The following is a 15,978-nucleotide window of genomic DNA, read 5'->3' as shown; positions in this document are numbered from 1 at the left end:
GAAAACCCGAAAGAGTCATAGCGCCGGGAACCATCGTGCTCCCCCTCCAGCCCGGGGACCCTCGCCGGCTCCGGGGATGGGTGACAGGCAGGGACTGGGAGGAGCTGGGGGGAGAGACAGGGATTAAGAAGGCAAGCGGGGAGGGGAGGTGGAGGCAGGCATGGGAGAGAGGGGGTGCAGGTAAAGAACTGGGTGGTGGGAAAAGAGGCAGGGATTGGGAAGAGCGAGGGTCAGGCAGCGGCTGAGAAGACAAGAACCGGGAGGGGAGGCTGGCAGGGATGGGAAGAGAGAGCGACAGGCGTGGGGGCGGGGGGGGGCCGTGGAGGGGGGGCGCAAGGAGGGATCTGTAGGGGGGAAAGATAGGCAGAAATGGAAGCATGGGGCGAGTCAGGCAGGGATGGGGAGAGGCAGACAGGGTGCGGGGAAAACGGGACCGTGGAGAGAAGACAAGGACCTGAGAACGGAGAAAGGCAGACAGCGACCGAGGCGGAGGAGGGCGGAGATGGGGGGTACAGGTAGGGAGCAAGGAGAATAGCAGACAGGGATCTGGGGGCAGGGGAGGAGCGGGAGGGGTGCAGACAGGCAGAGGGGCGGGCGGGAGAGCAGGGCCGCCCCCGGCCCCACGTGGCTCGGGGGACACGCGGGTTTATAAAGCATTCCCGGCCCGCGCGGGTGCGGGAGGCGGCGGTGGCGGCACCGGCCGGGAGCGGGGCTCGAACCCGCGGCGCTCGGATGCGCCCGGCGGTTCCAGCGGGGCCACGGCCGCCGGCGGGCCATGGAGCTGCCTTTGGCTGTGACCATGGATGTGCCCGTGGAACTGCCCTCGGTGCTGCCCGCGGCCACTGCCACCCCCTGGGGCAACGGCACCACCTGGGCACCCCTGCCTGGACACGGGGTCAACGACACGGGCCCGCAGCGGGCCAAGAACGCAACATCCATCCTGATCGCCATCGTCATCACTGCGCTCTACTCCGTGGTGTGCGTGGTGGGGCTGCTGGGCAACGTCCTGGTCATGTACGGCATCGTCAGGTGAGAGCTGCGCACCCCGGACGCTGCCCACGGGGGCTGGGCGTGCGCAGGGAGCCAGGGGCACTTCGGGTGAGTGTGAGAGCACCGACGGGGCCAGGTGGTGCCAGGGGTCAGTGTGCAGCACATGGAAGGTGTGAGACGGTAACACTGAGTGGGTGTGCACGAGGGGTGAATGTGTACCCGGGTTGAGACGGAACCAGGAGGGAATTCGCACTGCGTGGGTGTGCACAGGGGTGAGTGTGTGCCGTGTGTCAACAGCAGCAGAAGTAGGTGTGCACCGGTCGTGAGTGCGCAGCAGGCACGAGTCTGCACTGGGTGTGAGTTTGCCCCAGGTGTGAGTGTGCACCGAGTGTGCGCCAGCAGCAGGGGGAGGGTTCGGTGTGCACCTGTGTAGTGTAGGCAGCCTGGAGATGGGCGTGCTGTGTGTGTGAGCAGTACGTGTGCGAGCTGTGCAAGTGCGGGGGGAGCAGGTGGTGTGCGAGGGGTGAAAGCAGAGGCCATGCGTGCCTGGAGCAGCTCGGGGAGTGCACGGGGGCTGTGTTGGGGGGGGGCATGGGGGACACAGCCCAGCCCCAAGCGGGTGCCCCTTGTTCTTTGTGAGGAAGAGAAGCTGCAGGGCTGGTCACGCTGCAGGCTGGGAGCCGTCGTGTTTGCAGGGTGGGTCCAGACCCCCCTGCCCCCCAGACAGGGGCTGGTGGGTTCCCACTGCTGCCACCCCACTCAATCAGTAGGAATTACCCACCCAGCCCATTCCCAGTTCCTTCTTGTTCACCTCCTGCAGCTGCCTGACTTCTCTTTTTCTCTAACAAAGAGGAGAAACCGCATGGCCCAGCCCCATCTCCCACAACAGCTGAGCTGTCCTCTGGTCCCCTCAGTGTGTACCATCTCCAGCACCAAGAGACCTTTGGCTCCATCCAAGACCTCAGCACCTGTGGTGAGGCTTTTCCTGGGCAGAGACTGGGTCTTGCAGGGTCTCTGCACCCCAGGACAAGCAACATGACCCAAATGCTCCCCATTTTAAAGATGGGGCATGGCAAGATGCTGCTGCATCCAACCAGGCACTTGTGCTAAGATACAAAATCTTGTCAGTCCCTTTGTCTGAGACACTGGTTGGTCCTGCCTGGATAAGATGGGTTGACGTGGAAAATGGGACCATAAAGCAAAGTTTTGTAGTGCACAGGACCAACAGCAGCAGTGAGGGGTGACAGAACTCCTCCACAGCCCTGCCAGCAGCAAAGGATGGGGCTGTGCTTGCAGTCGCATTCTGTGCGGACGCAGACCCCAATGCAGCCTGGCAGGAGGGAGCAGAGGGGTCTCACTGGGTGCCTGGGTTTTGCAGCCACACCCTCTGCACTGGAGTGGGCTTGGTCCTGTAGGTCCAGAATTTGTGGGGTAATTCCAATTCCCATTGCCTCAGGTGGTGCTGTAACCCTAGCTTGGCCAAAACCCTAATGCCAAACCAGAGCTGGTGGCGGGATTTAAACAAACCCCCCAAATTCCCGATTTTTAACCCTCAATACCCCATCCCTTTTGGTATTGTTAACAGGAGGTCAGCACAGCCTGGCACTGCCTGTGCACAAATAAATGTGGTGACTCACCAGTGGGAAGGAAACTATCCTGAAATGTGTCAATGGACACCCTGGAGTGCCCATTGCCCTGGTATCAGGCTCTGCTGCCCCTGCCCCCCACTCTCTGTGGGACTCTGCTGTGTCTTTTTAACCATCCAAGAGGGTCGACAATGGGGAATGGAATCGAGGAGTAACTCACTGACCCAACCTAACCCCTAATGGGATTTTTCATCCACTCAAAGTGGCATTAAAAATGAGCCCTGGTCTGAAAAAGCAAATTGAGGTAATTGCAGCAGAGACAGATACCATGAGCGACGGCAGGGCGAGGGATGAGTGTTATTAGACCCCCTCCAGCTGGTTCTGCTCAGAGAGAAGAGAGAAGGCATTTTAAAGAGAGTGATTTCATGTGCAAACAACATCCTCCCTATTTTACTCACTGAGTAACTGCATGTTAGTCAGGCTTTAGCAAACTTGACAGCCACAGATCCCATCACCACAGCTTCTAGGCCCCCATTTTCCAGCTGACGATGGAATTAAACACAGAATCAGAGAATCACAGAGTGGTTTGTGTTGGAAGTGACATTACAGACCATCTTGTTCCAACCTATGGCAGGGTTGCCTTCCACTAGACCAAGTGGCTCCAAGCCCTGTCCAAGGTGGCCTTGAACACTTCCAGGGATGGGGAATATCTCCCATGAAATGAGCAAATATCCTCCAAGCTGCTGGGATGGGAGGGGCTGCAGGGACATGTGACTTAGCCCCTTCCATGGCCAAAGCCACCTGGAGTTTCCCAGGGGTCCTTGCCAGAGTTGCTCCATGTCAGCAGGGTTTAGGCCAGGACTAGGGGAGACCTGTGTCTGTGCAAGAAAGGGCTAGGAGATGGGATCAGCTCGGATTTGAACCTCGCTGCCAGGGAGATTCTGGGTGTTTGTCTTGTGCTCTTCTCCTTGTGCCACCTTTCAGTGCCCTTGGGGTCCAGGAGAGTGTCCAGGCAGTCTGGAAGCACAGCTGGAGCACATCCTGGCCTGTATATACCTCTGTGAATGGACACGCTGTGAGCTGAGCACAGCCAAACTCCAAATAAATCTATCTCCAGAGCAGCCAAACCCATCCAACACACCTGGAGGGAGCCCAGCACACCCAGCACCCTCTCCACCACAGCTCTGACCAGCACTACCATGCCCCCTGCATTGTCAGATGCTTTTAAAAATACTCCTGGAAGCAATTTGCAGTTGTGAGCTCGGGGCTGCAAGTGCCCTCATCCCCACTGAGCCCATCAGCCCCCCACCAGCTCCCACACAGGCTGCAGGGACAGCTGGGTGCAGGCTTTGTCAAGCCAGGCTCTTTCAGGAGGCAGCTTTTAGCAGCTCCAGGAGTTTTTCTTTCACTTATTATTCACTTTTCTTTCACTTATTTATTTTCCAAGAGGTTTGGAGAGGGCATCCCTGCTTGGGAGTTGAGACTGGAGTGCAGAGCTGCCCTGTGCTTGCCCCATCCCCTCCCATCTCTTCTCTCCATCAACACCTCCCAGATTGTTCTGTTCAAGTGCATAACTTCCCAATCAAGGCACTCACTTAATTGCAATGGGTTTGGCAGCCTGGGGAGCTCCATCAGCAGCAGTGGATGGTTTGCTCTAATTTGTGTAATAAACCTTTCCTGGAGCAGCAGTTTCATTTGCAGCTCAGGAGGCTCACCAGGATGGACGCCTCACCCCGTGCAGGGGGTTGAAATCTCAGCCTAGATATGGAGGGAGCTAAATCTTGCCCCAAAACCCCACTGCTGGAGGCTAAATTGCCATTCTTATTATCCCAGTCATCCCTATCACCATCCCAAGTCTTTCCTCTCATCCCAGTCAACCCCATCATTCCAGTTATGACCTTCATCATCCAGGTTATCTCCATCCTCATCCCAGTTATCCCTGTCATTCCAGTCCAATGCATTGTCAGAGTCAACCCATCATCCCAGACATTCCCATCATCATCCCAGTCATCTCCATTATCCCACTGGTCCCTGTCACTGCTTTGCCCTCACCAGCCCCATCCTGCCTGGGGATGGGTGAGAGCTCTGGCCCTCCAGTCCCCCACCCCTGGCACATCTGGCAGGGGGTTGGGAAGTGCTTACCCAGCACAGCCAAGCACATCTGGGAGACCATGGAATGAATATCAGGGTTTTTTTTTACTGTTTTACTCAAAATACAGAGACCAAAGACTTGTGAATCTGCCTGAACTGACTGTTCACATAGGAGAGGCAAAACCTGACAATATCACAAATTCTCAGCTTTTTGTTTAACCTGGGAGGAAACTTTTCTGCAAAAGCACTTGGAAAATAACACTAAAGAGAATGGAAAAGGACTTTTCAAGGACAAGACATTTTTAATGCCATATTTAAATTTTAAAAAAAGCTCAGCTTGAGTATTTCCACCCCTGGGCAATGGGCTGCCATTTGCAGCCATGGTGAAGGAGACAGGAATGCTCTTGGAGCTGGGTTAAGCTGCTGTTTTCTATTTTTTCCCAGAAAAAAATTAGTTTTTCAGCTCCAGCTGCCAGTTCAATTGACAATGGAACCTGGTGGGTCTCTGTCCGCACCAATACACTCTCCTGACCCTGCTGAGATGGAGGAAGGGGAAGGGATTTGGTACCACCATCAATCCCAGGAGCCTCTTTCCCACACCAACCTGCTGTCCTGGGCTCCAGCCAGGGCAGGACCACCTGAGATGGGAGCCAGTTAATCCCCCCACCTCAGTTTATTCCATGTGCCCCCAGCATGTGATGAGCTGTGCCAATTATCACAAAATCCTAGAATGCTTTAGATTGGAAGTAACTATAAATCTCATCTCATTCTACTTCCTGCCATGGGACACCTTCCACTATCCCAGGTTGCTCAAAGCCCCATCCAACCTGGCCTGGAACACTTCCAGGGATGGGGCAGCCACAGATTCTCTGAGCAACCTGTGCCAGGGCCTCCCCACCTTCATATCTGAACCAAACCTATCCCGTCAGTTTAAAACGATCTTGCCCCTATCACTCATGTAAAAAGTTGCTTTTTATCAATAAGTACTCCAAGGAAAACAATCTTTTCATCCCAGCAATGAAGATGTCATCTTACCCCCTCCATGCCTTATTCCAGTGCTGGTACAGGCAGGTTTACCCATGCACAGAGATGGTTTTGTGTGAACTGACCCTGATGTTAATTAATTAGGGTACATCTAAAAAAGCTTGGGGCTGAGGAGGATGCTCTGAGCAATGGAGATTTGCTGGAAGGGAGCCCGGGAAGCAAGGAGCAGTCTTCCACAGAGCCATTCCCACCCCACGTGTGTTGCCCTTTGGGGGTGGCCAGCAGATCCCTCAGTATGTATTTCCAAGCCACCATGCCATTCAAAGCATCCCCTTGACCAACACTTGCAGGACTGGATGCTCCTGGGACAGACACACACACACACATATCCCTGCTGCTCTGGCATCTGCCATGGCTTTGCTTCATCCCTTCATGAAAGGTTTGGACATGAGGGACCAGGCATTTCTCTTGCCACGGTGTGACAAGAACCAGAAGCAGAGTCAGCCCTTCCCAACTGCCCCGGGGGATACAGCCAGGCTTCCCCAAAGGCTCTGGAGCTCCAGGCTGGCTAATTGGGCTGCTTCCAGATGGCCGGTTTCCGGGGGTAATCGATCCAATTTCTGCAAGCAAACTTGACAGGGAGACAGGCTGGATAATCACAATTTACTATCTGGAAAATCAGATAAAGGAGGGTTGAGGATATTTTGCAACTGGTTCAGGGTAATGGAGCAAATCAATCTCATCGGAGGATTGAGTTCTCTGGAAAGTTCTTTATTCCTTCAAATAAAAGCAGGCATGGAATGTCACTTCCCTGGTCAGGTGCAGGAAAACCATTGTGGCAGGGGCCAAGCCATGCTCTGCAGGTCCCAGCTCAGCACATGTGAATGTCATCCTCTGCTCAGGTACCAGGATGTGGTGTGTGGCTGAGGAGTCAAATGAGATGAGCTTTAAGGTCCCTCCCAACCCAAACCATTTTTTGATTCTATGATTCTATGACTTCAACACACAAGTATAGAATCATAGAATGGCTTGGGTTAAAAGGGACCTTAAAGTTCCTCCAGTTGCACCCCCTGCCATGGGCAGGGACACCTTCCACTAGACCAGATTGCTCCAAGCCCGGTCCAACCTGGCCTTGGACGCTTCCATGGCAGTCACAGCTTCTCTGGGCAACCTGTGCCAGATTCTCATGACCCTCCCAGGGAAGGATTCCTTCCCAATATCCCATCAAATATCCTGTCACTCCAGGTCCTTGTAAAGAGTTGCTCCCCATATTTCTTGTGGGCTCCTTCAGGGAGTGGAATTAGTCACCTTAAAGCTTCTGTTCCCCAGAGCAATCCCAATTGTCTCAGCCTTTCCTCACAGCAGAGGTGTTTCATCCCTCTAATCGTCTTGGTGGCCTCCCCTGGACTCGCTCCAACAGCTCCATGTGCTTCCTCAGTGTGCTCCCTGGTGCACCTGGAAAGCTGTTGAGCACATTGGTGCTGCAGAAAGGTTCATCACAACACTCTTGCCCACCAAGGCTGGTGTCACCTTGTGAGCAGACAAGCTGTGCCCCTTCCTCATCGCATCAAGTGCCCTGACCACCTGTAGCATGTCCTTTCTCTGCCACCCCCAGGTATACCAAGATGAAGACAGCCACCAACATCTACATCTTCAACCTGGCGCTGGCTGATGCACTGGCCACCAGCACACTGCCCTTCCAGAGCGCCAAGTACCTCATGGAGACTTGGCCCTTTGGGGAGCTGCTCTGCAAGGTTGTGCTCTCCATTGACTACTATAACATGTTCACCAGCATCTTCACCCTCACCATGATGAGTGTGGACCGCTACATTGCTGTGTGCCACCCAGTCAAGGCCCTGGACTTCCGCACGCCAGCCAAAGCCAAGATCATCAATGTCTGCATCTGGGTGCTCTCCTCCCTTATCGGGGTGCCCATCATGGTCATGGCGGTCACCAAGTCAAAAGGCAAGTGTCTCTGGGGACACGTCCCTTCCTGTTCCATTAGTCCATCCCAGGGGTGACCTGGCAAACTTGAGCTCTGGTCCTGTAGCAGATGTGTGCTCAGTGGTGGGCACCTCTCCATAAATGTGCCCTGTCTTGGAAAAAGCGTCATGGTGTTATTTCCCATCTTGGAAACTCCCAGAAATTGTACTCCGTTCCACTTAAGGGTAGGGATCCCACACCTTTCCCCATTGTTAGTCTAACCAGTGCCTCTCCCCACCTCCTAGGATGCAAATCAAGTGCCTAAAAAAGCCCCCAGGAATGCTGCAAGGTCTCTAAGTGGCCCACACTAAGATCTGCAGCTCCTGTGTGGGGATGCTGGCCCTTGACTGCTAGGAAAGCTGTGGGCATCTCGAGGAAATGGACAGATTTCAGTGGAGGGTGACATGGGTATCTGAGATGGGGATGTCCACCATGGGGTTGGGAGAAGGCAGGATTGGCCTTGAATGGCCCAGGCAGTTCTGCAGAGAAAAGGTTCCGGGGTCACTGCATCCCCTCAATGTCTTGTGGACAGGGGTCTGATGGCACAGAGCTCCTGGGGAACCTCTGGCAAGAGCAGGCAAGCAGGAATGCATCTCCCTGGGGGTTTAACAAGCCATAACTGAGCAGAAGGCAGAATATTCTCAGCAGACACTCTACCAGATTCCTCTTTGACCCTCCTTTCTCCTTCAGATGGTATGGTCCTGTGCACTCTCCAGTTTCCTGACCCTCCCATCTACTGGGACACTGTGACCAAGATCTGTGTCTTCATCTTTGCCTTCCTGGTCCCCATTTTGGTCATCACCATCTGCTATGGGCTGATGATCCTTCGCCTGAAGAGTGTCCGGCTCCTCTCAGGCTCTAAGGAGAAGGATCGCAACTTGCGGCGCATCACACGCATGGTGCTGGTGGTGGTGGCAGCCTTCATCATCTGCTGGACACCCATCCACATCTTTGTCATCGTCTGGACGCTGGTGGACATAGACAAGAAGAACCCCTACGTGGTGGCCAGCCTGCACTTCTGCATCGCTCTGGGCTACACCAACAGCAGCCTCAACCCTGTCCTTTATGCTTTCCTGGATGAAAACTTCAAGAGGTGCTTCCGAGAGTTCTGCTTGCCTTTCCGAGCCCGTGTGGACCAGAACAGCTTCTCCCGTGCCAGGAACACCACGAGGGAGCTCGTCTCCACCTGCACCCCCTCTGAAGCCCGCAACAAGCCAGTATGACTAGACGTGGGCAGCCCAGAGCAGGGCTGCCAGGGACACGGAGATGAGCTGCGCTCAGAAGTCACCCAGGTCACCACCACAGAGTTGTAGCAGTGATGGCCTGGGTGCTGCTCAGTAACACTGCTGGGTTTGCATACAGGCTGACTGCAAAAGCTTTTTTCATCCTGGGAAAGAAAAATGGGAGAATTGGGACTCACCAAATGATGTAGGGAGATGACCATATCAAGAGGTGAGTGAGCTCCACTGCTGCCACCATCTCAATCAGTAACACCCAGCAGGGGCTGTCACCCTCCAACACGTGGCTTTTGGCAGAGCCCAGGGCACCAGAACTGCAATGTCCACGTGCTTCTCCTCCTGCATGGGGCAGGATGACACCACGGCCGACAGCAAGAGGGGAAACACTCACGTGGCAGAAGGTAACTGTGCCAGGAGGTGATCATAGGATCACAGAACCATTCAGGTTGGAAAAGCTCTCCAAGATCATCAAGTTCAACTATTCTTCCACCACTAGCCCATGTCTCCAAGTGCCACATCCACACGGTGATGGTTAAATCTCTCCAGTGATGGTTACTCCACCACTGCCCTGGGCAGCTGTGCCAGGACTGGACAACCCTTTCAGTGAAGAAATGTTCCCTAATATCCAGCCTAATCCTCCCCTGTAATGACTTGAGGCCATTTCCTCTGCCACATCATGGGACCTCATTCCATCCCCCTCTGAGCTGTGTCCAAAAGACAATTGGAGATGGGAAGAGAAACTCATGCCACTTCAGAGACACTGTTTCGAAAAAGCTCCAGACCCATTGTAAAAATTCTCCTGGAGTCCCTCAAACTGGGATTGTTCCCAGGGAAAACTTTCTACTGTTAATGTCATTACTGTGTTGTTTAGAGACCTCTGACTGCAGCTAAGGCTGCCCTGGAGCTGGATGTGATGCTAGGAATATGGATGTGTGTGGCCAGGGGATGGAGCAGGCAGGTCTGAAGCTGACCCCCATATCCTTGTGCCAATATCAAATTCTCAGGGTGACAGGGAACTGATGAAGTCATTAAGCCCAAGAAGAACCTTGTTAAGGGAGTAATTTGTGGGAACTTGAGTTGCTTCTCACAGTGCTAAAGTAATTAGGATGGAATAACAGGCTCCACCAAAGGCTCTCCCTCCCCTGCCCATCAGGAGGATGAAAAACAGCACAGCCCAGATTTTCATAGCAGAGACAAAAACAATAGAATGGGGTTGTGGGTTTTTTTACTTAGAAAATCTCAAAAAGAACACCTCCCTTTCATAATTCCCCAAGCAGGGACAGAGGTTGTGCAGGCACCTAGAAAGGACCCACAGCCCACAGGAGGCAGAGATTTGAGGATTTCAGCTCTCATCTGTATGGAACAGCATCCCTCCAAAGGGATAGCTGAACTGCAACTCCCAGTGCATCCTGCAAGAACCACCATCCAGGGACCTCCTGACCACATTATCTGCAGCTGAATGATAATTAATGGGTTCTCCTGCTCCCTGAAGCACCCCTCCAGCCCCGCGCCACATTCATGAGCCACCACTTTTCCTTCCTCTCACCTTCCCATTGTCATTGCCAGGTGGTCAGCCAGCCCAAGGAGGAGGATGATCAGAGGAAGTAGTAATAGCACTGAGAACAGATACACCTGGAGGAAGCAGGCGAGCACCCAGATGCACCTGGGGCTCATGCGCTGGATGCAGAGCTTGGCTTGTGTCTCAAGTTGTATCAGTTTAGACTAATAAAAGTCATCACCTCTCCTCACCAGCCCCACCTTTCTCCAGAACTGTGGAAATTGAAGCCCTCTCCGTTAGAAAGACAGAGCCCACGAGGTAGTCAAAACCAATTTCTCTTTCAAAGGAATCAAATAGGGTGACATTGCCCATTGGGGTCTCAAATCAATTGTGCCGATGCATGCTAATGGTCCTCCCCATCTGCCTGCCCCGTGTCAATGTGCCACAGGCAAAGCCTCCTGCTCAGTGCTGTATCCACCTGGACGTCTCCAGCTCATGTCCAGGCCTCTTCAGAATCCCTTTGCAGGCATGAATGGAGTCCTGGACTACCAGCATGGCCACACTTCGGGCTTCTCACCCCCTGCTACCACAAGCCCATCTGCTTATGGAGCATCAGATAAGGGAAAGCACGATCAGTTCCAGGGCAGGAATTGGGGGGAAATGCCAAGGGTCACATAAAGCTGAGCTTCAGACTCTGTGAGAAGAAAGACTAATGTATCCAGGAGTTGGAGACCATCCTTCAGCTCTCCACCTCTACCCACCCTGGGGCAGAACCCTCAGCAGCATGTGGTGGGTTTGGAGCTGGTTGATGGTGAGGGCCCAGCCATGGAGGGATTTCAGCGTGTCCCATCAGGCTGGATGTTCCTGCAGGGGTGGGATGTCCCATGCTGTGGAGCAGGACATTTTGGACTTCACTCTAAGCTCCAACATGAAGCTGAATTCCAGCTTGATATCTCAAATTGTGGGGCACTCTTAAAATATGTGATGTCCCCATACCATTGATATCTTCAAGCTGTCTTAGCAACCTGAAAAGCTGAAAAGCAACCCCATGTTGGAAGCTGGGAATGGCACAACAGAGAGCAGTGTTTCCCACAACAGCACAGGGACAAATGGGGGACACGGGGGAAGTGAACCCCAGCAGCAGGGATGGAGCATCCTTGCCCCGGCACAGCCTCATTGAGGACATGTCACTGTGGTGTGGGGACCAAGAACCCCCCACCCATGAGTGCTGGGAGCTGCAGGTTGACTTGGGGCTTCACGAGCAGCTCGGCCACCCTGCAAAGCTCAGCCCCCACTTTTCCCAGCCCCACAGGGCCTTTTTTTCATCTGCCAAATTCCTAGCATGCTGGAAAATGTGACTGCCATGGCCTTAAAGTGGGTTAAATGCTTCAAGTCATTTCTTTGTAAAATGCCACCATGCTTGGGCAGAGCTCGGAGCCCAGGACACAGCAAAGACAGTGGCTTTCCTGAGCTTCAGGTTTGCTGACTTAAAGAAAAACAGAGTATTCGTGGGAAAAATGGGTGGCAAGCAGCACACCAGAGCATATGGGGTGACATGGACTTCGATCATCCCATTCCAGCAGCATCCCAGCAGGGATGATTCAGCTTCTTCACACCTAAAAACCAGCTCCTCCAGCCCCTCCTCTGGGCTGGGAAACTGGGGACAAATCCTAGTTCAGGGAAACAGCACTGAGAGATCCTGCCTGCCCAGACTGAGCCATGCTGTAGCCAGGATGCTTGGAGGGAACTCTTTGTGTACTTTTATAAATATATATGTCTGTCTATAGCTATATATATATATGTATGTCTGTCTATAGCTGTATGAAATTAAAGTGACCCCAAGGCCTCCTGTCACACCTCCCACTACAGCAGCTTCTCCATGTGCGATAGAGCTGAATATCCATAGCATCTCACAAAGTACTTCTCCACTATTTTCAGCTCCAACCCTTGGGATTTTTGCCTTACAGTGGCATTTTTGTACAGAAACCCTGCTTTATAAAAATTAAAATAATAAAGTGAAATAAAATCAGCGATAGGAAGCAATTTCCAGCTTTCTTGTGACTCCCAGGCATCAAAAATGAGCAGAATCTGGCTCAGGGGAGTGGTCTGGGGGGTGATGAAACTACCTCTCAGTTTACTCTTTCCTCTGAGGGATGGGGAGGCCCTGGCACAGGATACCCAGAGAGGCTGTGGCTGCCCCTGGATCCCTGGAAGTGTCCAAGGATTCACTGAGTGGGGCTTGGAGCACCCTGGGACAGTGGAAGGTGTGCTTGCCCAAGGCAGGGCATGAAACTGGATGAGCTTGAAGGTCCCTTCCAACCCAAGCCATTCCATGATTCTAAATTCAAATTCCAAAAACTCACCTCAGCCCTTTAGCTGAGATTGTTTGCAAGCCCAAGTCACCAAAAACCTCTTCTGCCACTGGTCATCAAGATATATTTTACAAGCCCTAGCAGCTCAAATTCTGGCCCAAATTACATTTTTAATTTAAATACAAATGAGGATTTAGCAAAAAAGCAACAGAATTGGGTGTTGGAGCCTGTAACTTTGCTCTGGCTTAATGAGACTTTGGATTTTAAGGTATATATCACTTCTGCTGTGTAGGTTTCTTAGCTCCCAAAGAAGGGGAAGCCATAAAGAACACAGACCGGAGGAGAAAACCAGATTTCCAGCCTGGAGGTGTTGTTTAGTCAGGGTATCACTGCTGCAGCACCACTCGAGGTCCCCCTCCATTACCCAGCACTCCGGGAAAACCGAGCCAGGCACCGATTCCGGTGATTTCACCACCAGTCCAGATTAATTATGCAGCAACCTGTGCCGGCACACACCAACCAGCTATTCCAGGAATGTTTGCAGCCCAAAAACATGTGTTACTGCAGTCAACATCCTCTCCCCCGTTTTTTGGGGTTTTTTTCTTTAATTAACCCACCAAATAATGAATCCTGATGTATTGAGTTTGTGGTGATGCTGGTTTCTTTGTCTGCAGGTTTAGGCTGATGTTGGTATTGCATTAATATACAGATGGAAATTAATGGATCTCTTTCCTGGGGAGGACAGGAGCAAAATCTCCCACCTTCCTGACCCCAGAGCAGCCTGGGGTGGACCCAGGCTCTCCAGCCCAACAGAGATGCTTGTCTTGCAATTCATCATTTAACAGGGAAAAAAAATTACTAGGAATAATACCCAGAGGATTTTTTTCTCCTTTCAGACTTACAGATTTTGCTTAATTTTTACAGTTTTATTCCCTGAGCAAATGGGACCTGGAGGAACATGCAGGAAGGGGATGGAGGCTGGCTGGGATCCTGTGTGAGCACTGGGGCTCCTCCAGGCAGGGACAGAGCCAGGATCCCCTTCCACAGCTCATTATTGTGTGAACCATATGAGACTTTCCTTATTTTTGGCCTGTTGTAATGGGAAAGGAACCAGGACTTCAGCAGTTTGGGGAGGGGGCAGAGACACCCCCACACCAGTATTTCAGCCCAGTTCTCAAGAGACCCAAGACACTCTTCTACCAGGAGCCACACCAGAGCACTGCATGTTCCAATTATCCTGGGATACACTGGTCAGGTAGCAGCCTTGATGATGGGATTCAGGGGAGACAGCCCAGTACAATACCAAACTGTCGTTTGCAGACCCATCATTAAACCTCATCACAGGCAGCTGGGCCATAATTAAAGCTCATTTCCTCTTCCAGGCAGGAGAGGAAAAACAAGAAAATAATCTCAGTATCCTCCAAACCCTCTTGAAGATGCAATTCCCTCCCTGCAGATCCTGCAGCACCTCTGCATGGGTATAATTTTTGTATCTAAAACAGTAACATGTTAAAAACATGGAAAAAAAAATCGTTTACAAACCTCACAGACAACGAAGTGCTTTTATTCTGGGCTCAAAAGATCTCCACACCACCAAGACACATCCTCCATGGATGCTAAAGCCCTAAAATTCCACTTTCCCAGCTTTTGTCTGTAAATCAAAAGCCTTTTATGCACTTCCAATAGCAACAGATGGAGACCAGAGTGTGGGATTGGAGCTGCCAGCTGGTGATGGTGGAGGTTTGGAGGTGTCAGTGCTGGAAAACCTCCACCATGGACTGAGGCTGGATCCTGACACAGGCAAGGGTCTGCTCCACAGGACCCAAATTCCTCCTCCTTATCCTCAAAATGCCCCCAATTCATTTTGTGAGCACAAAACCTTGTTAATGAGACATTTCCCTTTCCTCAATTAAACTGTTTTCCTTTGCCCACCCTCTCCCCCCTGTGTGGGGGCTCATCCTTACCCCAGTTTCCAGCAGCTTCCCACTGAAGTGTCACTCTGACTTCCAAGACAATGGCTGATTCATCTCTTCTGAGTATTTTAAATCTTAAGTGTTTTCCCCCAGCTCTTTTCCCCCTTGTTTCTTGAAAATACCAACATGTTCAAAAGACATGTTTTCCCCTTTCCAGGAACAGGACCAGCCCCTCAAGGACAGCTACAATCCCATCTCATTTGGGAATTATCTAGGTTTTCTCTGCATCTGCAGGAGCCGAAGCAAGGAATTGCATTGGCTCCTGGCAGGATCCAACCCTGTGGTGACCACACAGCAGTGCCACCACTGATCCTGTTCCTGCTGCAAGGAATTGCCCAAATGTGGGAGATAGATGCAAAAACCTGTCAATATTGGGGATAGGGAGGAACGGGGAGCACTGGGATGTGGGATTTTAGCTCCCAGCTCCCCAGTAGCTGAGGCTGTTTTTGGATAATGTTGTTGCTGGGAATCAAGCCCAAGACAAAGCCCAGTTTCTCCATCAGGTATCCAGCAGATCACATTTCACTGAAGAGCATCAAATGGTGATGGTCCCCAGGGAGCAGAATTAGTCACGGGATTAGAGAGCACTTACCCATGGCTCAGCCTGCAGTGATGGCAAAATATGAGCTCAATCCCTCACAATATATCATTCCCCATGGGCCCATATCCCAACTTCGCTTCAGAGGGAAAAATAAAGTCCTTTACAAGCCCAGGACTTCAAGCACCAAAATAAACCCACCTGATGGGAGGTGGGTGTCCCCAGCTCCACAGCTAGGGCTGAACCTACAGAGGCCATCCCTGGTCCAAGCTCATCCTACATGGCAGCAGCAGAGCTGCCAACAACCTGAGCTGCTCTCAGTGCCTGAAGCCCATCCCTGCCCAAAGGAACATTTAGGAACTGAGTGTAAACAGCTACCTGGGGCTCCAGTCACATCAGGATGTGGGAATTTGCCCCCTGGCTTCCAGTCTCCACATGAATGTCTGGCTCAGCTCCAGCTGGAAGCACCCAGCAGGGACATGCCAGGATCCTTCCAGCTGTGCCACAGGCTTGGTTGTGTCCCTGGGGACCCAAAGACACCAGGAGTGAGCCATCAGACAGGCAAGGAACTGAAGAGAGGGTGACAGAGAGGACAGGGCCCATCCCCTCTCCCAGAGCCAACAGCTTCCAGAGAAGTCTCCTGCTGCCATCTGGTGTCCAAGCCCCCCATCCAGCACAGACACTGCTGGCACCACCAGAGCTCCCCCAAACGCAGACACCCCTCCCAACTCTCCCCAGGAACCACGGCAGGCCCCATGGAAGAACTGCCCACCCCTCCTAAGCAC

At 52.5% G+C, this 15,978-nt stretch overlaps 1 protein-coding gene across 1 annotated transcript; it reads left to right on the top strand.

Annotated features, from left to right (window-relative positions):
• The first annotated feature begins 713 nt into the window (after window positions 1–713).
• On the top strand, window positions 714–10,616 carry OPRD1 (opioid receptor delta 1). Its single transcript, XM_005529659.2, has 3 exons — window positions 714–1,029; window positions 7,267–7,616; window positions 8,325–10,616. Exons 1-3 carry the CDS (start codon window positions 776–778, stop codon window positions 8,855–8,857), a joined length of 1,137 nt encoding a protein of 378 aa, XP_005529716.1. The 5' UTR covers window positions 714–775; the 3' UTR covers window positions 8,858–10,616.
• The last annotated feature ends 5,362 nt before the right edge of the window (window positions 10,617–15,978 follow it).

The sequence above is a fragment of the Pseudopodoces humilis genome, chromosome 27, assembly GCF_049639895.1.
Source record: "Pseudopodoces humilis isolate 2021_Gansu_Grassland_sample_001 chromosome 27, ASM4963989v1, whole genome shotgun sequence".
NCBI lineage: Eukaryota > Metazoa > Chordata > Aves > Passeriformes > Paridae > Pseudopodoces > Pseudopodoces humilis.
Note: the sequence above shows the minus strand (reverse complement) of the source record. Positions and strands in the feature narration are given on the sequence as shown.